At 40.1% G+C, this 26,060-nt stretch overlaps 1 protein-coding gene across 1 annotated transcript in view; it reads right to left on the reverse strand.

Moving 5' to 3' along the window:
- The window catches only part of LOC145511662 (uncharacterized), a 703,222-nt gene that overhangs the window by 325,254 nt on the left and 351,908 nt on the right, over positions 1 to 26,060 (reverse strand). Inside the window, exon 4 of the mRNA XM_081505273.1 lies at positions 17,178 to 17,268. Coding sequence (XP_081361399.1) covers positions 17,178 to 17,268 — 91 coding nt within the window. The remainder of the gene's footprint in view (positions 1 to 17,177; positions 17,269 to 26,060) is intronic.

Raw genomic sequence — 26,060 nt, forward strand, 5'->3', positions numbered from 1 at the left:
AGAAGACCTAAATAGACATTTCTCCAAAGAAGATATACAGATGGCCAAGAGGCACAAGAAAAGATGTTCAATATTGCTAATTATTAAAGAAATGCAAATAAAAGCTACAATAAGCTATCACCTCACATCAGCTAGAGTGGCTATCATCAAAAACTCCACAAACAATAAACGCTGGAGAGGATGTGGGAACCCTCCTACACTGTTGGTGGGAATGTAAACTGGAACACTCACTATAGAGAACAGTATGGAGGTTACTTAAAAAACTAAAAACAGAGTTACTATATGACCCTGCAATCCCACTCCTGCGCATATATCTGGAGAAAAACATAATCTGAAAGGATACATGTACCTGAATATTCATTGCAGCACTGTTTACAATGGCCAAGACACAGAAGCAACCTAAATGTCCATCAACAGAAAAATGGATAAAGAAGATGCGGTACATATATCTAATGGAATACTACTTGAACATTAAAAAGAATGAAATAATGCCATTTGCAGCAACATGGATGGACCTAGAGACCATCATACTGAGTGAAGTAAATCAAACAGAGAAGGAGAAATATCATATGACATCCTTTATATGTGGAATCTAAAAAGAAATGACAGAAATGAACTTACAAAACAGAAAGAGACTCATAGACTTACAGAATGAACTTATGGTTGCTGGGGGAAAAGACAAGGGGAAGTGAGAGTTAGGGAGCTTGGGAGGGACAAGTACACACTGCTATATTTAAAATGGACAAACAACAAAGACCAACTATATAGCACATGGACTTCTGTACAATGTTATGTGGCAGCCTGGACAAAAGAGGAGTTTGGGGGAGAATGGATACATGTATAAGTATGGCTGCTTCCCTTGTGGCTCAGCTGGTAAAGAATCTGCCTGCAATGCAGAAGACCAGGGTTCGATCCCTGGGTTGGGAAGATACCCCGGAGAAGGAAATGGCAACCCACTCCAGTATTCTTGCCCGGAGAATCCCATGGACGGAGGAGCCTGGAAGGCTATAGTCCATGGGGTTGCAAAGAGTTGGACACGACTGAGCGACTTTCACTTTCATAAGTATGGCTGAGTCCCTTTGCTGTTCATCTGAAACTATCACAGCATTGTTAATCAGCTGTACCCCAATACAAAATAAAAAGTCTAAAAAATAAATAAAACAGAAATAATAGGGAGACTCTATATAATTTAAATATCATTGCATTGGCAGCTGAGTGGAGAACAGGTGGTAATAGGCAGGAGTAGCAAGAGATAGGCGGGCTTCCCTGGTGGGTCAGTGGTAAAGAATCAGCTTGCCAATGCAGGTTATGCAGGTTCAATCCCTGGGTCAGGAAGATCCCCTGGAGAAGGAAATGGCCACCCACTCCAGTATTCTTGCCTGGAGAATTCCGTGGACAGAGGAGCCTGGCATGCTACAGACCATGGGGTCGCAAAAGAGTTGGACACAGCTTAGTGACTAAACAACAGAAAGAGACAGACAGGAGGCTTGAGCAGAAGGTGAGATGACAGTGGTATACTCTTGTGGCGCGGGGGGAGTGGGGTGGCTTGGGAATAGAGGCATAGCTAGGACAGGCTCATTTGCTCAGACAGTAATTCTAAGAGATGAAGAAGCTGAGATGGTGGATGGAACTGTGACACAGTGGACTAGCCAAAAAGTTCGGGTTTTTCCAGAAGATAGTACAGAAAAACCCAAACAAACTTTTTGGCCAACCCAAAATCTGAGAGTGGCTATGACAGGAATTAGCCTTATAATGATCCAGAGAGGTGAAAAACAGAGCTGAGAGGGAAGGCAGTCTCTAGTGAAGAATCAAGAGCAGAATGAGGGCAGTTAGAGAATTCAGGCTAAAGCAGCCCACAACCATTTTTTCCAATTGTTATCTGGCAATTTCCAAGGGATTTTTTTCATTTTGGCATTCTTGCACCTCATCATTCCTTTACTCGATGCGTTTCTGCACTGAGAAAGACTCAGAAGCTCCACAGTTTGTTTCTTCCTTATTTAGGGGGTTCATGTTACCATTTGATGTTTGTGTCTCTCATCTCTGCAGATGAGCCACCAGAAATAAAAATCCACAAAACTGCTTTTGCGAACTTCCAGAGCTTGCCTTTGTTGCTCTGTGTTGACAAGAAAGAGAACGCTGTTGGCAAAGTCTGATGCAGCTGGCTGTTTATTTTCATGGAGGATGCAAAGGTGAGTATAAATAATTTAAAATAGCTTTTTTTAATGATCTATCTGACTGTTTCTGCGTGACAAAATTAAAGGAATAACACCAAGACTGAAGAGAGAGACATATAAAAAATATTTGAAGGAAAACATAAAATTTGATTTGGCCCAACAAATATTTATTGAGCAGTCAGAGTGTGCGAAAAAACAAAGACTATAAAATTGCTGAGTGCTTGGTTCCCCTGTACACTAGAATCCTGCAGAGACCCAATGTAGTAGGTACAATTCTTATCATTTTATAGATGAAGAAATAAAGAGGTCTAGAGACGTGAGGGAAACTGCTCTTAACTCTTGTATCTGGAATATAGCAGAGTGGACCCCCACCTATGCATCTGCCTGTTCTAAAGGTCAGGTTCTCAGTGAGTGTGTGGACTGCTTCTCAATTAAGGGTCTCATCAGGCATTCACCATCTAGTGGTGTGGGATGGGGACAGACTGCTGACAGCCAGAAGTGATTTAAGGTCATCAAGAGAGGTTACAGAGGAACTGTCATTTATCCTGGCAGTTAGGAGGAAGTACCTGATTTAAACAGAAAGACGGGGTGTCTTCTCGGGCTTCAATAATGGGAAAAAAATGGGAAAAACTCCAGGCTATCGCCTAGTAACTTCTCTCTTTATTGCCAAGCAACATTTTTGTTGCATATCTATTCCTTTTAATGATAACACCTATGTATAATATATAATAGAATGCATTATAAGTAAGTTTATCATGTTACTTATAATATTGCAAGTAAAACTAATATCTTTTAATGTAAGGCACAGTATATTATGTAATATATCATATATGCTATAAATAATTTGATATGAATGTTCCACTTTACATAGCCCTTTAAAATATATATTCATAATACACACATATTATGATATATAAATATCAGTATATTTCAATCTGTATACTGTATTTTTTTCATGTGTACTCAGTCGTGTCTGACTCTTGCAATCCCCTGGACTGTAGCCTGCAGGCTCCTCTGCCCCTGGAATTCTGCAGGCAAGAATACTGGAGTGGGTTACCATGCCCTCCCCCATGGGATCTTCCCAACCCAGGGATCAAACCCAGGTCTCCTGCATTGCAGGCGGATTCTTTACTGTCTGAGCCATCAGGGAAGTTCAGACAGTATTTTTTTTCATAGACCTGACTAATTGACTTGGTTTCAATCTGTGTAACAAAGAAAGAACTAGACTGGAAGTCTGAAGATGTGTTTCTCTATTTTTTTCAAGCCCCTTAATTTCTCAGGTTTGAATGGCCAAAGCCTTTGACTTTGTGGATCACAATAAACTGTGGAAAATTCTGAAAGAGATGGGAATACCAGACTATCTGACCTGTCTCTTGAGAAACCTGTATGCAGGTCAGGAAGCAACAGTTAGAACTGGACATGGAACAACAGACTGGTTCCAAATAGGAAAAGGAGTACGTAAAGGCTGCATATTGTCACCTTGCTTATTTAACTTATACGCAGAGTACATCATGAGAAATGCTGGGCTGGAAGAAACACAAGCTGGAATCAAGACTGCCGGGAGAAATATCAATAACCTCAGATAATGCAGATAACACCACCTTTATGGCAGAAAGCGAAGAAGACCTAAAGAGCCTCTTGATGAGAGTGAAAGAGGAGAGTGAAAAAGTTGGCTTAAAGTTCAACGTTCAGAAAACTAAGATCATGGCATCTGGTCCCATCACTTCCTGGGAAATAGATGGGGAAATAGTGGAAACAGTGGCTGACTTTATTTTTTGGGGCTCCAAAATCACTGCTGATGGTATTGCAGCAATGAAATTAAAAGACGCTTACTCCTTGGAAGGAAGGTTATGACCAACCTAGATAGCATATTTAAAAGCAGAGACATTACTTTGCCACCAAAGTCCGTCTAGTCAAGGCTATGGTTTTTCCAGTAGTTACGTATGGATGTGAGAGTCGGACGGTGAAGAAAGCTGAGTGCCGAAGAATTGATGCTTTTGAACTGTGGTGTTGGAGAAGACTCTTGAGAGTCCCTTGGACTGCAAGAAGATATAACCAGTCCATCCTAAAGGAGATCAGTCCTGGGTGTTCATTGGAAGGACTGATGTTGAAGCTGAAACTCCAATACTTCGGCCACCTCATGTGAAGAGCTGACTCACTGGAAAAGACCCTGATGCTGGGAAGGATTGGGGGCAGGAGGAGAAGGGGACGACAGAGGATGAGATGGTTGGATGGCATCACCAACTCGATGGAGATGGGTTTGGGTAAACTCCGGGAGTTGGTGATGGACAGGGAGGCCTGGCGTGCTGCGATTCATGGGGTCGCAAAGAGTCGGAGACAACTGAGCAACTGAACTGAACTGAACTGAATGGTCTTCCTTCAGATAATTAAGGGTTGTATTAAATATTTCTAGGATCCCTTACAGTTTGAAAATTCTTGGTTTTGGACATGAAAACCCAGCTGATATGCTGTACTACTTGGTGACTGTCCTCGGTGTTGGTGCTGGGTGTGTATATGACCTTGTTGTACCTACTTGCTTGAGTGCCTATCAGTCCTTCGAGACTGTGAGCCCCCTGAGGTCAGGGATGGTGTATTATCTACCTTTAACTGCAGCAGCTAGCCTGTGGTCAGTGCCCAATACCTATTGTTTTTCTTCTACGTTCTGCTTTCAATGACTCTATATCATTTTTTATGAGGGAATATCACTCCAATTCCCTGATGCTGGGAAAGATTGAAGGCAGGAGGAGAAGCAGGAGACAGAGGATGAGGTGGTTGGATGGGATCACCAATTCAATGGACATGAATTTAAGAAAACTCTGGGAGATAGCAAAGGACAGGGAAGCCTGGTGTGCTGCAGTCCATGGGGTCACAAAGAGTTGGTCATGACTTAGTGACTGAACAACAACAAATCACTCCAACTATGCTTCATCCTTCACTATTTCAAAGTAGTTTATTTCCAGCTTTATAAAAATAAACAGTCCCTGTCCATTGAGGTTTACCTTGGAATCCCTTGTCAGAATGTTGCTAAAAAGGCTTCATAATTACTACATATTTATCCTTTCGACAAGAGATCTCAAAACAATTTACTAAGAAGGCTATTACTTTATCATTCAGACTGAGGTACAAAGAGATCAGCAACTTATTAAAGGTTAATAAATTATTCACTGATTGGGACTTGAGCTTCTGATCCCCAGAATCACAAGTTTCTATTTAAACCCCAAAGAGCAGGCAAAGGAAACAGTCTTCAGTGGTGCTCTGTACTCAGCGTGCTTAGCATAATCAGTTTACCAGTGTCAATTTCATTACCGTTTATAAACAGAGATGCTGCCTCATGGGAAAAGAAAAGCTCTCTTACTCTTTTTCCGTCTCCAAAAGGGGAAATTCACCATTCACATCTATTGTGAGAGGGGCACAGAGTTTAGTCAGCAGGCTTGGAGAAAGGATGCAGCTCTCTGCAAGAGAAGCCCCTCTGTGATTTGACTGGGGTTGAGAGACTCGGAGGTTAGATGTTATGTGTCCCTAGACCACTCATTCTGGATGCCTTCTTCATCAGAACCTTATTTGAAAATCCTCTTATCGTTCTTTGACTCTGAAAGGCTGTTACCCAAAGGAATATATACTCTAATCCTCCTCAGCCTGTCTAGGGAGATTTAGCTCTCAGTCAAAGGAGTTTCAAAGAAAAGATTTTCAGCAGCCCTCCGGGAAAGGAGATGTGTTGTTGACTATAAAGAAATGGGTCACGTTTACATGTTTTTGTGAGTGACTTGGACATGTTTCTGGAAATTCAGAAACATGTGTGTGTGAGTGTGTGTGTGTTTAGAAACAAATGTGTGTGTGTGTGATGATCACTTCAATATTTGAGGGAGAAAAGAATCAAAATTTTGTATAAATTTGAATAAGGCTCCCTGAATATTCTGAAAGAGTTTGAATTAAGGACTATTCAGCACCAAAGAAATGTCCTTTTGTTACTTCCCAGCACAAAATTAATTCAGACTAAGAAAACTGTGCCTAATGAAAGTCCTAAGGGAACTGGTTTTTAGGGGTAAAAAAGGACTGCTTAAAATTAGATTAACTTCCAAGTAACATAGGACATGTTTTCTCGGGGGCACTTTAACAATGTGACCCACGCTTTGTTTCACTGTTTAAAAAAAATACTCCTTCTACAAACTTATTTACACTTTTCAACTACATAAAATTTGTGTCTGAGAAAATAGTATGGGGGTACTTCCCTGGTGGTCCAGTGGTTAAGAATCCATGCTTCCACTGTTCAATCCCTGGTTGGGGAACTAAGATCCCATATGCGGTCAGGGGAGGGAGGGAAGGGATGGAGGGAGGAGGAAGGGAAGAAGGAAGGAAGGAAGGAAGAAAATAGCGTGGAGAGATGGACATTGTGTCCTGGAAATCAGACATACTTTGGAATCTCACCTGGTTCCAATTCCAACTTTGCCCCTGCCTGGTTGGGTGGAATCTGGGATGTTCCTTAAACTCTCTGAAGCCTCAGATTCCTCTTCTGGAGAAATGATGACAAAGTACTCTCCTTGAGAGATTGTTGTGTGAATGAGATAACGTATTCACAGAACCTAGCAGCTGGAAATTTTTAAGATGTTATTTTCCACTTATAAGCTAAGTCTTGTCCTAGTTTTCCTAAATGCTGAAACAATTGAGATTGAATAAGTAGGTATTTACTCTGTTATCTGTGTTTATCTCTTTGCTGTGCTGACTTGGTTTAGGCATTTTATATATCTCCCAGCATGTTTCTCTAATAAATATTTTTAAAATGTGACCCATGGTAAATTTGAAAAGGATAATTGGTTTTCTGTTTTCCTTTGGGAAATAATATGTCAAGTGACAGCTACTGGAAAAGCAGTCAACTTTCCCTAACTCTAACCTATTGCTAGTTTACAAATATTCAAACTCATAGCTATGTAATTCAAATAGAAGATATGTGAATTTGGGTATTAACATGATGGAATAAAACATACTAAATTTTTCCATCTTAATAAACTCTTTGTAGTTATCAATGAGATGTGTGACTTGGAATGAAACTCTTGAATTCTCTGAGAATCTATTTCCTCAACAACGACAAAAAAATAGAAAGTATTATTATAGGGATTAAAACCCAGTTGGATATGATATTATGTTGGCAATTAATTTAAATTTTTTTAGAAAAGTGGTCCGACCAGCAGCCTTCACTTTGATGATCTTTTTAGTTTCCTCCTGCTAGGATTCATCAGAAACGGGCTTTGTCTATGATAAATGACTTTAATAGACTCCCTTTCACAGAGCCCAATTTGCCTATTATTGCTGATGTTTTGTAAGAATCAAAACTTCTTACAGTTTCTGAACAGTGGAGATCATCAAAGACACAGCCTATCTACACTACAGCCTAAGAGGAAGAGTGATGAATGGAATGTCTCTAAAAGGTCATTTTCAGACCATGAATCATGTTTCATTGCTTTCAAGGAGGAAACTAGAATTCCATGGTATTGATGACTCCCTGGAATTCTTCCCTGGACTTAGGAAACTCAGCATTTCACATGCAAATAGCCAACTTGTCTTGATCCTCCTCTTCCACCTGCATTGGTTGGTATGATATTTGCATCTTTAAATGAGAACATGTACACGTATTTGAATATATAATTAACTGTCCTATTTTCTGCACTGAAAAAAAGGCAGAACCTGTATTTTTTTTTTTACTGGTATCATCACTCCCTGCTGCTGCTGCTGCTAAGTCGCTTCAGTCGTGTCCGACTCTGTGCGATCCCATAGACGGCAGCTCACCAGGCTTCCCTGTCCCTGGGATTCTCCAGGCAAGAACACTGGAGTGGGTTGCCATTTCCTTCTCCAATGCATGAAAGTGAAAAGTGAAAGTGAAGTCGCTTAGTCGTGTCCGACTCTTAGCGACCCCATGGAATGCAGCCTACCAGGCTCCTCCTTCCGTGGGATTTTCCAGGCAAGAGTGCTGGAGTGGGGTGCCATTGCCTTCTCCATCATCATTCCCAGTGATACTGTATTTTAAGTGTTTTTTTTTTAAAGTGAGTACTTGACCTTTAGTGATTAACTTAAAACCTGTGAGTCCTAGCTGTGAATTTTGTCTACATGCATATAAGTACTCATATCTAGTGGCATAAAAGCCTACAGGAAACAAAATACACTGATCTATTCTACCTCTATCACTCTAAACAAATAGCCAACTTGGAATCACTGTTTTAACTGATACTGTAACACAACTGCTGAAGGCAGTCTGTTTAGCACAACGAGGCAGGAAAATGCACATTTGAAGGATGATTATTGGTGGTGACTAAGAAGAGAATGTCTAAGAAACTAATAAAGCCAAGATACAGCAACAATCACTTTATTATTAGATGTTAAAGAACATCAAGGAAAATTTATATGTTCTTTGAACTTCACCCTCAGACACTTTCCAATTCAACTGCTGAGTTGTTTTAGAGGAAAGCATAAGTTCAAGAGGAGAATATCTTTCAATGGGCTGATAATGATTTAGAGTAAGTTTTAATCATCTTCTGCTATCTCCAGGATTACTGACGTGACTAAAGCAGAATATACACTAATTTCATTCTCAGAGAAGGGGGGAAATGTTAAAAGCTCATTATGAACAAATGCATTTGCATGCAGCCTGTTTCACATTCAGAGGGAGCAGAGACTCACAACATGGAATTAGAACCAGAGCATTTAGAATGCAAAACATGGTGTGGCTCCTAACAAATAAACAGAATTCCTATAGCCTCAAGGCTTTTAGCATAAATGAGCTCTAACTGCAAACTTAATACCCACCTTAAGTTAATTTAAAGTCTGCATGTGTATCTGAATAAAAGGTTTTTCAATGAAAAACGGTAGATCCCCTGCCTGTTGGGGGATTTATTTGAGATGTTTTGTTTTCTGAGTGTAGTCCTTCATCTTAGACTCCTCCACTTTTCACACCCTACTTTCCAGCCAAGAGAAAGGATCCCAAATTCCCTATATTCTGAATGTGCTTCACCTCCACTTTGAGCCACTGATAATGGCTGCTCAAGAATGTTCTCCCCACCCATTTTTGCATGCATAAGTCCTAACTATCTTTCCCGGCACAATTCAAACATTAACTCCTTCAGATTACCTTCTCTGTTTTCCCAAATGGAAGCAGAATATCTGCTTCTGAATTCCTGTAGATTTAACATGTGCATAATGACACCACATTCTATGTTACACAATGGCCACATATGCATCACGCTCCTTATTTCCTCTGCTGGTTCCTCAAAGGCAGGACTGAGCTCTAATTCAACTTTGTATCTCTCACAGGACCTAAAATAGCATTTTGCCCTTAATAGATTTTCCCTTAATGGCTGATTCATGTTGACATTTGGTAGAAACCAACACAATACTATAAAGCAATTATGCTTCAATTAAAAATAAATAAATAAATAAAATTGAGGAACCTAAAATTTCAATCACTGATATTCCTAGGAAGATAGCTATACGATGGTCAGTTTTCATTTATTTATTCCACAGATATTTATTGGACACCATCTGGGTGTCCAACACTGTCCTAGATACAGGGAATGCATAGATAATGAGATCACTTATCTTCTGGTGAGCAAATAAACAAGAAAAAATATATAGTCATAAACAGTATATCACAAATTAAGATAACATGATGGTGAATGGGCTGCACAAAGGAGTGCTACTTAAGCTGCAAGCCAAATGACTTTTAATCAGCTGCATTATGTAAAGATAGAGGAAAAAAACATTCTAAGAGAAAGGCCAGACAGAGTGAAGTTTTAAGACAATAAAGATCGACATACGTATCACAGTCAGGATTTGGATAGGAGAGCAATAATCATTCTAGGTATTTAAAGAAAAGGGATTTAATACAGAGAATAAGAGGCTTTCTCATCCTTGACAGAGGATGAGATGGTTGGAGGGCATTACCAACTCAATGGACATGAGCTTGAGCAAACTCCAGGAGAGAGTGAAGGACAGGGAAGCCTGGCATGCTGCAGTCCATGGGGGTCGCGAAGAGTCAGACACGACTGAGCGAGTGAACAACAATATTTACTTTTGGATGCCCTCCTGAGAATTATTAGACATCTTGTTGGCAATTTTCCTTGATTCCTCCATGTGTACATTTTCCAAATGCTACATGGGAAACGCACACATGGAAGAATCAAAGAAAACTGCTAACAAAAGGTGTAATTCTCAGGAGGACATACAAAAGCAGATATAGGTGAAATTACAATAGGTGTGTATGCTGATGGGAATCATTCAGGAGACAGGAATAAATTGAGAATGCAAAGGGAAAGTATAAAATTTCAGATATATCATCCTTGCAGAATCTATAGGAAACGGGACCTGGCGCACAAGTGGCGGGTTTGGCTTTTGATGGGAGTGAAGGCATTTCTTTCAGAGTTAAAAAAAGGGAAGGCAGAGGTCATAGGAACAGAAGCGAGTGGCACTGTAGCTGCTGCAGTAGGAAAAAGACACTGTTTCTCTCTAGCAGCTCCTCTGTTTTTCTATGATGTAAAGACAGTAGCTGAGAGTTTGATGTTGGCAAGAAGAGGTCAAAGGATTTGAGGTGAGAAAAGAAGCCATCACATAGCCGTCTTGGAAATGAGAAAAGCTAGGGAAGTGATGTAAACCTGAACAGCAGTCTTGAGTACCCCATGTCATTTGGAACCATGAGTTTCAGATGAAAGCAGTCATCAGCAAATTCGTTTTTTTCTCTGCAAATGTTACTTAGTACAAGCAAAAATAGGTGGATAGTTTGATTTAATTAGACTTGAGACTTCGCCAAGTGAGCACAACATAGGAAGAGAGGAAAGAGCTGCCAAGAAGTTAAAGTATTTGCAAGGATGTGATGGTAATAATGAACAATTGAAGCTAGGAAGGAGAGCTGTGGAAATATGAAAAGGTTATAGGAACATGCGGTGATGGCCAAGATTAGAGATTTCATTAAGATCTGAAAATGGCAGTTAGAATCTTGGTACAAGGGTGTTGGAAGTACCAGAGGAAGTGGTCAGAAAGTGAGTCAGAGATCGGGCATTTGGTAAGGATGAGGTCAAGAGCATGTCCCTGAAAAAGTTTCAAGTTCCTCAATCTTTGTGAAGCTATTGGGGTAAAAAGACCCCAGCCCTCTCATGTTGTGAGTCAAGATTTCCATATGCCTTCTTATATTAGTGTGTTTTGTTTACCTACGTAAAAGAATAAAGATTTAAGAGTGAATTAAAAATTAACAGAAAATAAATAAAAGCTAGCATGAGGTACCAGATAAGATAAGATGAATTCTAACTTTTTAAAATCTTTAAAGACCAATAGGGACCCTTTACCTGAACTTAAAGACCTGAAATAAATTAACAATGCCCCGTGCAACAGCAAGCTGAGTCTTGGCTCCAAGAAAAAAAGTCCATAAGAAACTGTGTCACAACTGAGATTAACAGAATCACACGCAGAGGACCCTTAGCCCTGCACCTTAGGCAAGAGTTTGAATTACAATAACAGCAATAATTAAAAAGGTGGTGACACTAGTGATGCTGACGATGACACCAACTGAGCACTAGGCGTGTGTCAAGCACTTCAAATCAGATTATTTTTCCATTTAATTATCTGAATAATCTATTTTATAGGTGAAGAAAATAGAACTTAGAGAAGTTAAATAATTTGCCCAAGTAAACAAAGTAAGTTTGAAACTCTGGGCATTTTGACTTCTTGACGACTTCAGTGACCTATCTCCCACTCCACTGTGTCCCTTTGTGAGAAAAACAAGAGCAATCGATTCATCTAACCTCCAAGTCAAGCCAGTCTGTCGTGTTAATTAACCGAAGACTGACAAGTCAGGGGTTATGATGGAAAAGGCAAAGCCACAGGCTTCACACAGACGGGAGCAGGAATTACAGACTAGCCACATATTCACCATGTGATTTGGGGCAGTTTACTTAATCTCTTAAGTAGCTTCTTATCTGTAAAGATGAAAAAAATATTGATGCCTTACTAGCGTTAAATGGGAAGAGTAAATGAGATCATATCTATGTAGTTCATGGTAGATTTCTTACTTTGTCTGAATGAAGGGAATGGATTCTACTCATCTTTATTTTCTTTATTGGAGTCTAGTTGCTTTACAATGCTGTGTTAGTTTCTACTGTGCAACAAAGTAAATCAGCTACATGTATACATACGTCCCCTCCCTCCCATCCCATCCATCAGAGTCATTACAGAGAACGAGCTGAGCTCCCTGTGCTATACAGCAGCTGCCCACTAGCCATCCATTTTACACATTGTAGTGAATACATGTCAATCCTAAACTCCCAATTCATCCCACCCTCCCCTTTCCTCTGTGTCCACCTATCTCTTCTCTATGTCTGCATCTCTATTCCTGACCTGCAAATAGGTTCATTCTATACCATTTTTTTAAATGGTACCTAAGGTATCTAGTAAGTACCTTGTGTTTAAGGAAGATGAGAACAATGAACGGATTGATGGATGACAAGCTTGAGGTGATGGTGGATAAAAAAGAAGAAGGGGGACCTCCTTGGTGGTCCATTGGTTCAGAATCCACCTGTCAGTGCAGGGGACATGGATTCAATCCCTGGTCCGGGAAGATTCCACAAGATAAGGAGCAACTAAGCCCATTTGTCACAACTACTGAAGCCCAAGTGCCTAGAGCCCATGTTCCACAATAAGAGAAACCACCACAATGAGAACCCCATGCACTACAACAAGAAGCAGCCCCTGCTTGCTGCAACTAGAGGAAGCCCTCACACAGCAACAAAGACTCAGAGCATCCAAAAATAAATAAAATTAAAAAAAAGAAGGGTATGGAAGAAATGTAAGATATATCATTCATTGACTCTCTCTGCCCTCAGACCCACATTTCTCAGCCCTTTTGCAGTTCAGCAGCATTGTGTAACTAGATATGGCCAGTAGCTATAAGCAGAAGTGATGTATGTGACTTCTGGCCCAAAGCATTTAACAGCCAGAGTCAGTGAATGACTTTCGCATCCTCTCTCGCCCTGTGGCAATAACTGGAGGACCTATGTTGAGACAGAAGAGCCACAGGGTGGGAGGATCCAAGAACACTAAGTCATTCCCGGGGCAGAAACCTGCCCTGGAGTTACAGGACTCGCACCAGACTGTGAATAAACTATGATTTTATTGAGTTAACTTGTTTCTGCAGCATAACCAAGCATATTCTGCCCCTTGTAACACAAATATTTGAGGCCAGAAAATCATCTTTCTGGCATACAAAATTGTTGACTTTATAAGCAGGCTCAAACTAATTAGAAATAATGTCAAAGACAAGAAAAAAAAACTTGGAACAGAGAAAATGCTTTGGATAAAATTTGGTAATGTCAAGTTTCACAGAAAAAGCCATTGATGCTATATAAAAGCACAATTAAAAGCACATCTAATTGAAGTTATGAGATTCATATTTCAGAGAGTTTGGATACTTTTTAGAGCTCATTTCCTCAGCCTTCAGAAAGCGATCACAAAGGTCATCAAGAATGACCTCCTTTCTTTACTGATGAAAAATATGAGGTTAGCAGCAGTAAGCTGATTTTCCCATGGCATTTCAGCAACTCAAGGGCAGAACTAATGTTAAATACCCCATCTATCAAGGTTCAGCCTAGCACTTTCTAACCCTATTCTTAAGAGCCTTTTTGTGTTATTACCACTGCCCGGTGATACCTTTGGGAAAGAGTTAATGTATCTTACAAAGGGTTATTTTTCTTTAAGTTCTGAAGAAAGCCAAACTGAATAAAAACCTTTTTGATCCTTCTTGAGGGTGTGCATCCAGAAAATGTTAGAAGATGGAAGTTATCCAGAGAGCATCTCGGTAAAAACACAAGAAAAAAAAAAAAAAGAATTCTAGCTACCCAATTGAAAATTTACATAAGTCTTTAGAGGACTGATGCCAGTGAAGTCAGCAGTTCTCCCGGGAGGATAATGGGATCATGCCTTAATTCTCTTCATTTTTTATTTTTGAAGTTCTACCACTAGGTAGATCTGAATGAGTCAGCAGAAAGTGAATCTCGGTAAAGAGCTGCTCTGTGAAATGCATGGTGTTTATCACATAGTGATTACTTATCTGTTGCTAGCAGTTCTCAAAGTTCTCTGCTGTGCCCAACTTTTTCTCTTTCCTGGTTTTCTCTGCTTCCTAGAGAAAATGGGTCTGAGGCCTCTACCTAAAGTACATTCTTATCTTCCTTACAAAAACTCAAGAGATTTTGTTATTCAGAATAACACGAACAAGTGCCAATCTCACATTCTCCTCACACCTCATCAGATTTTCAGAACCTCCTGATTAACTTAGGTCTCTGGAATAGCAAATGACTTGTGAATAGAAATAAATCAAAACAAAAAATAAAGATCAAACAGAAAACAGCCTGTGGTAACAAATGCTCTCTCTGTGAAGATGTACCGTGCGGAGGAAGCAAGTCACAATAGACAGAATGGAGTAAGCATTCTGAAGGTATTTTGATTTCGTGTTTTGTTTCAGCTTTCTGATTTGATTTATTATGAGCTTTATTAATGAAGAAATATCAATTGAGTGAGAAGGAAAGAGAAAAAGGAACATGGCTCTTTCAGTAAGTATGAAAATCACTGCAATCTGCCATCTGCCTCATTTCTGAGATTTTGATGGAGGTCTTTGCAATCTCTGATTCAAACAAGGATATGTCTTTTATTTCCTATCAAACTTTTGGATACTTTCAATTACACAGTTGGAGGTATCTCAAAACTTTAATTTGCATTGCTTTGATTACCAGTGATACTAAGCATTTTTTAATATTGCTTACTGGTCATTGTATTTAAATATTTGCCTTTTCTTAATTTACCTCTTGAGAGTTGGACTATAAAGAAAGCTGAGAGCTGAAAATTGATGCTTTTGAATTGTGGTGTTGGATAAGATTTTTGAGAGTCCCTTGGACTTCAAGGAGATCCAACCAGTCCATCCTAAAGGAGATCAGTCCTGAGCATTCATTGGAAGGACTGATGTTGAAGCTGAAACTCCAATACTTTGGCCACCTGATGCGAAGAGCTGACTCACTGGAAAAGACCCTGATGCTGGGAAAGATTGAGGGCAGGAGGAGAAGGGGACGACAGAAGATGAGATGGTTGGATGGCATCACTGACTCAACAGACATGAGTTTGGGTAAACTCTGGGAGTTGGTGATGGACAGGGAGGCCTGGCATGTTGCGGTTCATGGGGTCGCAAAGAGTTGGACATGACTGAGTGACTGAACTGAACTGAATTTACCTTTTCACTCTTTAGTTGATGAATTTTTTTCTCATTGATTTATAGAATTCCTATAAATATCATTAACCTCTTGTATGTTAAGTATATAGAAAATATTTTTCTCCAGGTAGGTCATTACACATTAGGCTCGTATATGGCTTCTTTTAATATACAAAGGTTTTTATGTGTCATATAGCCATATATGCCAGTATTTTCTTTCATGGCTTTGGGGTTTGGCCCATGCTTAGGAAATCCTGCCCTATTCCAACATATAAAAAATATCCTCCTAAATTTTCTTCTGGTGGTTTCTCAGTTCTCTCTGACGCCAACCCTCTGCATGTAGCCATAAAACCATAGTACATACTATAAAGCATATTGGTTAAGACCATAAACTTCAAAGCCAGTTGCCTTGGTTCATATTCCAGCTTCACTTATTACCAACTATATGACCTTCAACATCTGGCAAAAGCAATAATAATAGTTCATATGAAGTTGTTCTTAGTATTAACAAATTCATCCCCATGAAGTATTTAGGGTGGTGTTCCATAAATATTAGCTATGTGAGGGCACCAAACATCATTTACCTCTATGAGCTTACCCTGAGCACAATTCCTGGCCTACAGTTCACACTCAGCAAATAAAAAATCAATTCACTCAAAATACATTTTTCCCATTTTGCTTTTTTATAAATTATTTATTACTGAATCTGTCTGGCCACAGTCTCCATAATCATTGCAGCAACTTTTAGCATAAACAGTTATTTCGATTCTTGGTCAATCTTGAGGCTCTTAAATGCAACAAGTTAAATAGCTTTTCAGTAAGATTTAAACCAATCTGTGGTCTTTCCTCACTAGCACCTGATCATGACCACAGTTCTTTGGAAGGCAACAGACATTTGTTAGCCTGAAGGTATAAATAAGAACCTTGCATCTTTTTCCTTTAGGTTTTACTGATGTGTTTTCGGCTCAAGCCTTGACCTGGTAATTCAATGATGATTTGCGTGGCTATTGGAAAGAACTTCCCATTCTGTGGCACCAATAAATCAGAGACCGAACTATGGGACGTGGGACATGTTTCTTTGCCCTGACGTATCTTACAGCTTTACAAGAAGGAAGAGAATGAAATTGAAAAGACAAAACCTCTAAGCTTTATCTATGTGATGGAGTTGCTTAAATGATTCAGAGAACTGGAGCCGGGAACCAGGGCAGTATATGCCTCGATTTATCAGACACCCTCCTTTCCACCCATGTCTTAACTGTAGAGCCTCAATGGATTGCTTTAGCTTCAGCTACCATTCATCTCTCAGGAGCCAGGAGAGCCAAAAAAGATGGGCTTTTCCCTCTTTCACTGTTATACGTTCTTTCCAGACAGAGTAGCAACCTCATGGCTTGGCCATCACAGAAGACACTTCACACAGCTTTTGGGCTTTGTTTTTCTTATTAAAAGAATAGAACTAGAGGAATTTTGAAAATTCCGTATTTCTCAGAAAACCTAGTCACAAGTTTTCTCCCTCCTGATAGTACTATCTGAAGTGTCAGAAGTTCAGGAGACTTCCCTGGTGGTCCCATGGCTGAGACTCTGTGCTGCCAATTTAGGGGGCCCGGGTTTGATCCCTGGTCGGGGAACTAGATCCCACATGCCATAAGTTAGGGCTTGAATGCTGCCACTGGAGATCCCACATGCTGCAATGAAGATCAAAGACCCCACATTCATCAACTAAAATCTGGCACAGCAAAATAAATAAATATTTAAAAAAAACAGACGTTCAGCATTACCTTGTTCCTTCTCAGTTCCTCCCAATGGTAACAGTGTGATTTCTTCCTGGTGGATGGATGCCTCAGCCCCACTAGGGAAAGGCCCATGAACCTGAAGAGGCAAAGGAGAAAAGCACGTTAATATTTTCCCAGAATCTTATCCTAATTGAAAATGTATAGTGGCCTTGAGGCCACCATCAGGCATGCTGTTTGAAGTGGACCATAGGTAAGTCTGCTTGGCTAGAAGGTAAAAGGAACAAGCAGGGGAGGGGAGTGTGGTAGGAAAACCATTTGGGTGAGGACCTTGAAGCCTACAAGACAACACTGGAGTTGCCTTTGATGGAGAACCAGAAGATTTTGTTCCCTTCCATGAAGAGAGGTATTATGATCGAAATGACACTTTGGGACAGGAATCTTGTTGAGGATAAGAAGGGAACAGAGGAAACGGAAGTAGAGTACCTCAGAGTCTACTTAAATCATTCTGGGGGGAGAAAAAAGGGCTCTGACCTCAACAAGGTTTGCAGACCATATGCAAGAAGAGATGTCAGGTGTAGTAGTCACCTAGGCACCGCTGGAGAAACAATAACTAGTAAAATCTAACGTTTAGCTCAAGGTCCATGTCTCTGTGACAGACTTGTTGAACTTAAGAGAACTGAAGCCAGGAGAGTGGTGTGGTTCTCAGTTCATCTGATACATTCTCCATCTTTATCTCACGCATGTGTTTTTTAGTGATCAGTAAAGGGCAGTGATCCTATGATGTAGGTGCTCTGATCATTTCTGTTCTACAAATACACAGATGAAGCTCAGGGAGCATGACCAGGGTTACAGAATTAGAAAGTGGTAAAGCCAGGATTTGACCCCAACCCCACTGACTCTGGGGCTTCCCAGGTGGCACTAGTGATAAAGAATCCGCCTGCCAATGTAAGAGACACAGATTCGATCCCTGGGTCGGGAAGATTCCCTGCAGTAGGAGACGGCAACCCACTGCAGTATTCTTGCCTGGAAAATTCCATTGACAGAGGCTCCTGGTGGGCTCCAATCCATGGGGTCGCAAAGAGTCAGACACGACTGAGCATGCACATACTCCACTGACTCTGGAGCCTGTACACCACTGCCCCTTAGGTCTCTGTAGAGACCCTGTGTGACTAAAGAGGAAATGAGGGACTTGGGTGAATTGACTGCAACAGCCAACAAGAAAAAGGATTTAAGATCATTTCAAAATTACTAACTGAACATGATTACCAATGGCGGTAAAACAATGTGAAGGGAATTGGTAGTTTCACAGGAGAAATCTTTAAGCTCTTCAGTCATTCAACAATGATTGAAGACAAAGGTATCTACCTGGTACTGTGCAGGTTTCTGGAGAGGTGAAGGAGAAGAGCTCTTACCTTCAAGGAGATCAAACTAGCAGGGGAGTTAGATTCTTTATTTCTTACCATTAAGAATCTGCTTACACTTTATACAATATGTAAACTCCACAGCTCACGGTAAACATCCAGGGTATTATAGGAGCTCAGAGGAAGGTATCTACTTGAAACAGGGATCAAGAAGGCTTCTGAGAGGGGTGCATACATGGGATGTACTGGGTAATAAATGGCATCAGTTGGCAAGGAAGTTACACAGTGGTGAGCAGAGAGACGCAGCACCAGTGGGGACAGTGTGGACGAAGGCACATGGACAAGAGGGAATGAGTAGAGTCATCACCAGCTCGGTTCTTGGGCTTCACTTTCAGGGCACTGAGTGCCCTCACAGTTTAGAGTAAGTCAGGCTCATGATGAGTTATGTGCTTTGGCCAGATCTCTTTCAGTGGCATAGTCTAAGACGCAGGAGGACACACTGGGAGGCTTGTATAACCCCACATAAGAGACATCAGTAGCTCAAAACCAAAAAAGTGGCTGATGAATTTGGAGAAAGAAGGCCAGATACTAGAAATGGTCTGATATGAGGTTTGGTAATTGACTGGATGATGAGGGAGATGGTAGGGGTGATGTTAAGGAAAACAAGCTGAGTTGTCTACATGAATAGTGGTGCTGCAAGTTAGAAAATACGGGCAAAGAAACCTCCAGAGAGGTCAATGAGTTCAGCGTGAGACACTGGAATAGTTTCCTAGGGATGTCACAATGAATTACTAAAAATCACGGAGCTTAAAGCAAGAGAAATTTCTATTCTCATAGTTGGGCAAATTCAAAATCAAGGTGGTGTCAGGGTTAATTGTTTTGGGAGGCTCTTGGGGAGAATTTGTTCTATGTCTCTTTCCTAGCTTCTGGTGGCTGCCAATAATTTTTGGTGTTTCTAGGCTTGGAGGTAGGTAACTCCAATCTGTGCCTATGTCTTCACATGGCTTTCTCTTCCACATCTGTGTGTGTCTTCTTCGTTTCTGTTTATTGCAAGGACATCTGCTATTGAATTTAGCACCCACTCTCATCCAGGATGATCTGATCTTAAGAGTCTTACCATAACTACCTCTGGAAAGACCCTATTTCCAAGTAAGGTCACATTTGGAGTTTCTGTGGGCATTTCTTTGGGGGGATTATTCTTTAACCCATACAGATACTTTGGGAATACCCAAGGGGTGAGTCAGAAGCTGGGATGTGAGTAAGCTGAGAATCATCAGGATTTGAGTGTAATTGAAACCAAGATAATGAATGAGAAACATAGAAGGAAGGGTGTCAGGAAGCCAAGAGCAAAACCGGGGGTATAAATACTTACTTGGTTAACAGCAGTGGAAAAGGTGCCTACCGGGCAATAAGATGATATAGATGTTTCAAAGAAAATCAAAGCATTGTTTCATGGTATCTAAATGTCTTGAGAGTCCCTTGGACAGCAAGGAGATCAAACCAGTCAATCCTAAAGGAAATCAACCCTGAACATTCATTTGAAGGACTGATGCTGAAGCTCCATTATTTTGGCCACCTAATGCAAAGAGCCGACTTACTGGAAAAGACCCTGATGCTTGGAAAGATTGAGGGCAGGAGGAGAAGGGGGCAACAGAGGATGAGATGGTTGGATAGCATCACTGACTCAATGGACATGAGTTTGAGCAAACTCTGAGAGACAGTGAAGGACAGGAAAACCTGGTGTGCTGCAGTCTGTGGGGTCACAAAAAACTGGACTCGACCGAGAGACTGAACAACAACATATATTTATAAATGACAGATGACTTACTGTGTTCCAGGCACTATAGCAGTTCTTTATACTTAGTTCCCCAAACAGGTGTTCCCAATAGGTAATCTTATCTCCACTTTATAGATCGACTAAGGCTTGGGAATGTTAAATAACTTGAACAAGATCCAAGAGCTAATTAGCAATGAACTGAGAACTGAACATCTGTCTGATTCCCAAGTTTCAGCTCCTTTGCCTCACTATGCTTTTGTAACATTTCAAAAGGGTTAACTTTGTAGAAGAAATGATTTAAGATACCATAGTAGTGACTGAGGTGTTTATTCATCTTTCCCCTTTCTAACAGAATCCTGGTTTTTTGGAGGAAGCAATGTGCCAAGTTTCAGAAAAATTGTCTCTTGTCTTTCCTTGGAGATACTACTGCCCTTATGACAGAATGGTGATCAATGAGATAAGAAGAAATTGTTGGGTCTAGGGACTATCCTTCAAAAGATGACTACCTAAGCTGTAAGATGTCCTTTTGATATTCCACCCCTTTATTCTTTCCTACTCTCAGGCATGTGGACATGATGGCTGTGACCACTCTTTGATCAAGAGGCATCTCTTTGGAAGGGAGTCAAGTGCAAAGCAAGGAAGAACAGAAAGATCAAAGGGGCCTTGGCCACTGGTGCCACTACAGGGTTTCTGTACCAGACCTAGAATGTCTCTTTCAAATCTTGGTAATATGAGGGGAAAGAAAGCCCTAAGTTGTTTATGCCATTGCTTTTTCGGACTCTATTTGAACAGCCAAAGAAGTGCCCAATGTAGTGCTTGCTCCCTTCCCACAGGGTCTGAAATGAAGGAAGAGGATCAGAAGATGGGAGTGGATATAGATAAGTTATGGGAAGGGAGGTAGGGCTGTTAAAGTAGATTAAACTTGATGGCTTCAACTTTTAGGATGAAGAAAGTGGGAATGTCTACTGAGACTGAGTGTAGTAGGGCTTGGAGAAAAGAGGTTTTTAATCACTTTAATGGTGTGCTAAAATAAAATACTGTGCTAACTCCTAATTTAATGTACCTTGCCTACTTTGTGCTATAACCTGTCTTTGAAAAAAATTGGATAGCATTTCTCCCTTTCTGAACATAAATTACATTTGGTTTTTGTGGTTGTGCAGACTAATTCCATTTTGAAAGTTCATCGTGAACCTTTTCAATTTTTCAGTGGTAATAATAATAACCTGCAAGCTGGTTCAACCTAAAGAACATCCTTCCTTTTTCGTACTTCAAAAGAGCTACTAGAACCTTACTTGACCTCAGAAAAATCTTCAAAGTGAATCTGGAGGCAGTCAGACAACAAGTGAAACTTTTGGGGTAAACATTAGCACTTTCCTGAAAGAGCCTTTTCAACATAAGCTTACAAAAAAGTGGTTGAGATAAGATGATTTCAGGGGAAAACTCTAAGGTCTGCTTTTTTTTTTTCTTGGCCTTTTTGGGGTGTTTAATTAATTTTCTTAAGTCAGTTTTTCAGTCTACCTGGAATAATCAGTACTCTCATTGTTTTATCACTAGTTTTTGGCTACAATCCTTAAGTTCACTGTATCTTGATTTATGCTCAAGCCTGGGTAGCCATGAGGTGAATTTGTATTTCTATTAGGATTAGATTTAATTATAGGATCCCATGATGTTTTTGTTTTCCTAGCAAGGATCATATTCTTCTTAGGAACACACTCCTTAAAGAGGAAATGTTTTTAGTCTCCCAAGTACTTTGCTAGTGATAATTCAACTTGAGATCTTACCAAATTTTAACTAATTATGCATTGAAATAATATTCCAGAGAGAGAGAATATCATTGCAAAATCTGCAACATCACTATCAAACAAGATAACACACATATACATATATGTTGAGACTAAAAACGATAGATGGTTAAGATTATTGGGTCTATCTTAATTTTTCAATATCACTTATTTACATGTTTGTTCTTCCTTGTCCTCTGTGAGCCACCAGAGAGCAAGGACGGTGTGTCTCTTCATCTTTGTCTCCTCAGTATCAAGTAAGCACAGTTCGAATAACAAAGCAAGTCTTTCATAAATGGGTGTTGGGTGAATTGTTAGATAACTGATTAGACAATAGACATCTAACACAATTCCTTTGACAAACATTCCTTTGACATACAATTCCTTGCATACATCCCATGTACGTTAGGTCTCTGGATATGGCATTCAGTTCAGTTCAGTCGCTCAGTTGTGTCAGACTCTTTGCAACCACATGGATTGCAGCATGCCAGGCCTCCCTTCCCGTCCATCACCAACTCCTGGAGCTTGCTCAAATTCATGTCCAACCAGTTGGTGATGCCATCCAGCCATCTCATCCTCTGCCGTCCTCTTCTCCTCCCACCTTCAATCTTTCCCAGCATCAGGGTCTTTTCCAATGAGTCATCTTTGCATCAAGTGGCCAAAGTATTGGAACTTCAGCTTCAGCATCAGTTCTTCCAATGAATATTCAGGACTGATTTCCTTTAGGATTGACTGGCTTGATCTCCTTGCAGTCCAAGGGACTCTCAAGAGTCTTCATTAGTCACTGAGAATGTAATCAAAGATTAAGAAGCCATAGGCTACCCAGAACTCACACACACATGTTAATACATATATGTAACACTACATGATTAGTGTGTCAATACAAGTAAATACCCAGAGAAGGCAATGGTACCCCACTCCAGTACTCTTGCCTGGAGAATCCCATGGACGGAGGAGCCTGGTAGGCTGCAGTCCATGGGGTCGCTAAGAGTCAGAAACGACTCAGCGACTTCACTTTCACTGTTCACTTTCATGCACTGGAGAAGGAAATGGCAACCCACTCCAGTATTCTTGCCTGGATAATCCCAGGGACAGGGGAGCCCGGTGGGCTGCCGTCTCTGGGGTCGCACAGAGTCGGACACGACTGAAGTGACTTAGCAGCAGCAACAAGTAAATACCAAATGCAAAGGACAGTGTTGGAAACAAATGGAAGTCAAACAGCTAAATTTGGAAGGTGATGAGTTAAGGAAGTGCATACATGCTAAGTCACGTTAGTCTTGTCTGACTCTTTGCTAGTCTGTGGACTGTAGCCTGCCAGGCTCCTCTGTCCATGGAATTCTCCAGACAAGAATACTGGAGTGGGTTGCCATGCCCTGATCCAGGGTATCTTCCTAACCCAGGGATTGAACTTGCATCTCTGTGTCTCCTGAATTTGTAGGTGGGTTCTTTACCACTAGTGCCACCTAGGAAGCCTGAGTTAAGGAAGTATAGGAAGAATCAGAACCTAGAATGAGGTTGTGAGGTTGGTAGCTTGGTAATGACTGGTAGTACCATCCGCTAAGATATGCAATACAGAAGGAAATGCAAGTCTAAGAGAAAAGACACATTGGGTCATTTTTTTCTTTTCTCTTTTAAAGTAAAAATTGTTTATATTTCAGGTATATAACATGAATGTTTTCATATATATAGTGAAAGGTTAGTACAGTCAAGTGAATTAAATCTCTGTACACAGTTGTGTGTGTGTGTGTATGTGTGGTGAGAGCACCTGAGATCTATTCTCTTAGCAAATTTCCAATATATGATATAATATTATTAACAAGAGTCACCATGCTGTACATTAGATCTCCAGAATTTACTCATCTTGTGCAACTGCAACTTTGTACTCTTTAATTCACATCTCCCATCTCTCCTGCCTCCTCACCCCTGGTAACCACCATTCAACTCCCTGATTCTGTGATTCCACATATAAATGACATTTTTAGATTTCACATACAAACGAGATTATATACATATTTCCTTTATGTTTCTGGCGTATTTCATTTAGCATAATGTCTTCCAGTTTCATCTACATTGCTGCAAAGGGCAAAATCTCCTTTTTAAAAATATTTACCACAATTTCTTTATTCATTTATGCATGAATGGACACTTAGGTTGTTTCCCTACTTTGATTCTTGTGAATAATGCTGCAATGAACATGTGAGCCCAGATGTCTCTTTGAAGTACTGATTTAATTTCCTTTGGATACATACCCAGAAGAGGGATTGCTAGATCATGCAATGGTTCTAGTTTTAATTTTTTGAAGAACCTCCAAACTGTTTTCCATAATGGCTGTTCCATTAAAATTTTTATGGTAGTAATGTACACTGGGAAGGAGAATGTGAATCTGCTCCAGAGAGAGGGCCGGAATATAGGAATATAAAGTAGGACATCATAAGAACATATAAAGAGTATTTGAAATGGTAGCAATAAAAGTGATAACCCTGGAGGAGCAGGTAGAAACAGGAGAAAAAGCAAAGATGACACAGCACCAGTTACTCAGCCTTTTTCTATTTTCAGGTTATTCATTTCTTTAAGACCTAAATCATATCCCAGCTTCTCAATGACACCCACATAACTGCCAATACCCATGCTACTCTCTCTTCTCAGGATGCAGTACATGCACTGTTTTGTCACCAGATTTTTTTTAAGGAACATAATGTAAATATTTATTAAATAAATGAAAGAATAAAATGAATTCTTGGAGAAAATGAAGGGTAGTATTTATGGTATTACTATTATATTAGGTTTAGTTATAATGTGCATTGGTATGTTGGACATACTGGAAAGTCCTCTTGTCAGTAATTCTAGTTTGTTATGCACTTCCCCCCACCCCATGAAATATGTGGTTTTATGCCATTTTAGTGTACTTAGAAACACCTGTAACTCCTACCCTCTTCACATAGCTATTGAAGGGAGAAGAGAATCAAGAAAAATATTTGCTTCCAAATGATTTAGATTTCTTAAAGATTGGGAGCAGATTTCTTTCTGCCTTTGTATCTCACACAAGGCTTTGCATGGATCTGTACTCAATAAATGTTTGCAGATAATTGATGACTACCTGTTTTGACCATTAGATAATGCAAACTTGTAACAGACAAGGAGCTTTAGCAAATGTAACAACCTAGATCACTGGCATCCCCAACACTTTGTTTATTAAGAAACAAAAAGTGTTGAGAAATATCTAAGCTCTGACTTTATCCGCAGCAGCGGAGACCACATAAAAGAAACCAAACATTCTTATATACATTTTTATGACCAATTTTATAAAAGTTCCCAGCCAGGAAGCAGGTTTTCCCTTAAGACAGGTTCTGTTATACAAATCCAAATGCTGTATGGAAATTCTGCAAGTGAAACTTTCTGGTTATACTTATTCGACTATCCAAACTTAATTAAATCCTCAATCACCTTCCTGGGAACTGAAATGATGAGATGAGATCCAATGACCTGAAATTGATGGAATCTCCTTTTATTTCCCCTGCCCCTTTCCCCTGATGAGTGAAGCATTAGCATTTTTTTCCTCTAGGCTTTGAGAGTTGCTGTTTATAGAGGACATCTTGTGTCCTGACTGGCAGTACCACTGTATCACAGTTTCTTTCCTTCAAGAATTCTCAGATGAATACCAGAGGATACTAGGGATTTACTGTATCTGAGTTCCTTAAAGTTAGTCAGGAACTGAATCCTTAGAGACTAAGACACACTCGAATTTCCTATCGAGTTTCCTATAAAGACTATTTGAGTTAAAAGAAATATAAAGATTTCAGCCTCTACTCATGGTATTAGAACATGGTATCAAACATGTTTTTTCCCCAAATGTGGCCTCTCCTGGGATCTTTGGCCACCTTTTACAAAAACAAAATATCAGACAACATAATTTTTAATGACATATTTTACATTCGCATATTATTTTAGGACCCAAATGACCTTGCTCAGAGTTCAGACTCCTGCCCAGTGTTCAGATGCTACCCTGGAA

Source organism: Giraffa tippelskirchi, chromosome 6 (assembly GCF_054371585.1).
Source record: "Giraffa tippelskirchi isolate mGirTip1 chromosome 6, T2T-mGirTip1v1.2.pri, whole genome shotgun sequence".
In the NCBI taxonomy this organism is placed as follows: Eukaryota; Metazoa; Chordata; class Mammalia; order Artiodactyla; family Giraffidae; genus Giraffa; species Giraffa tippelskirchi.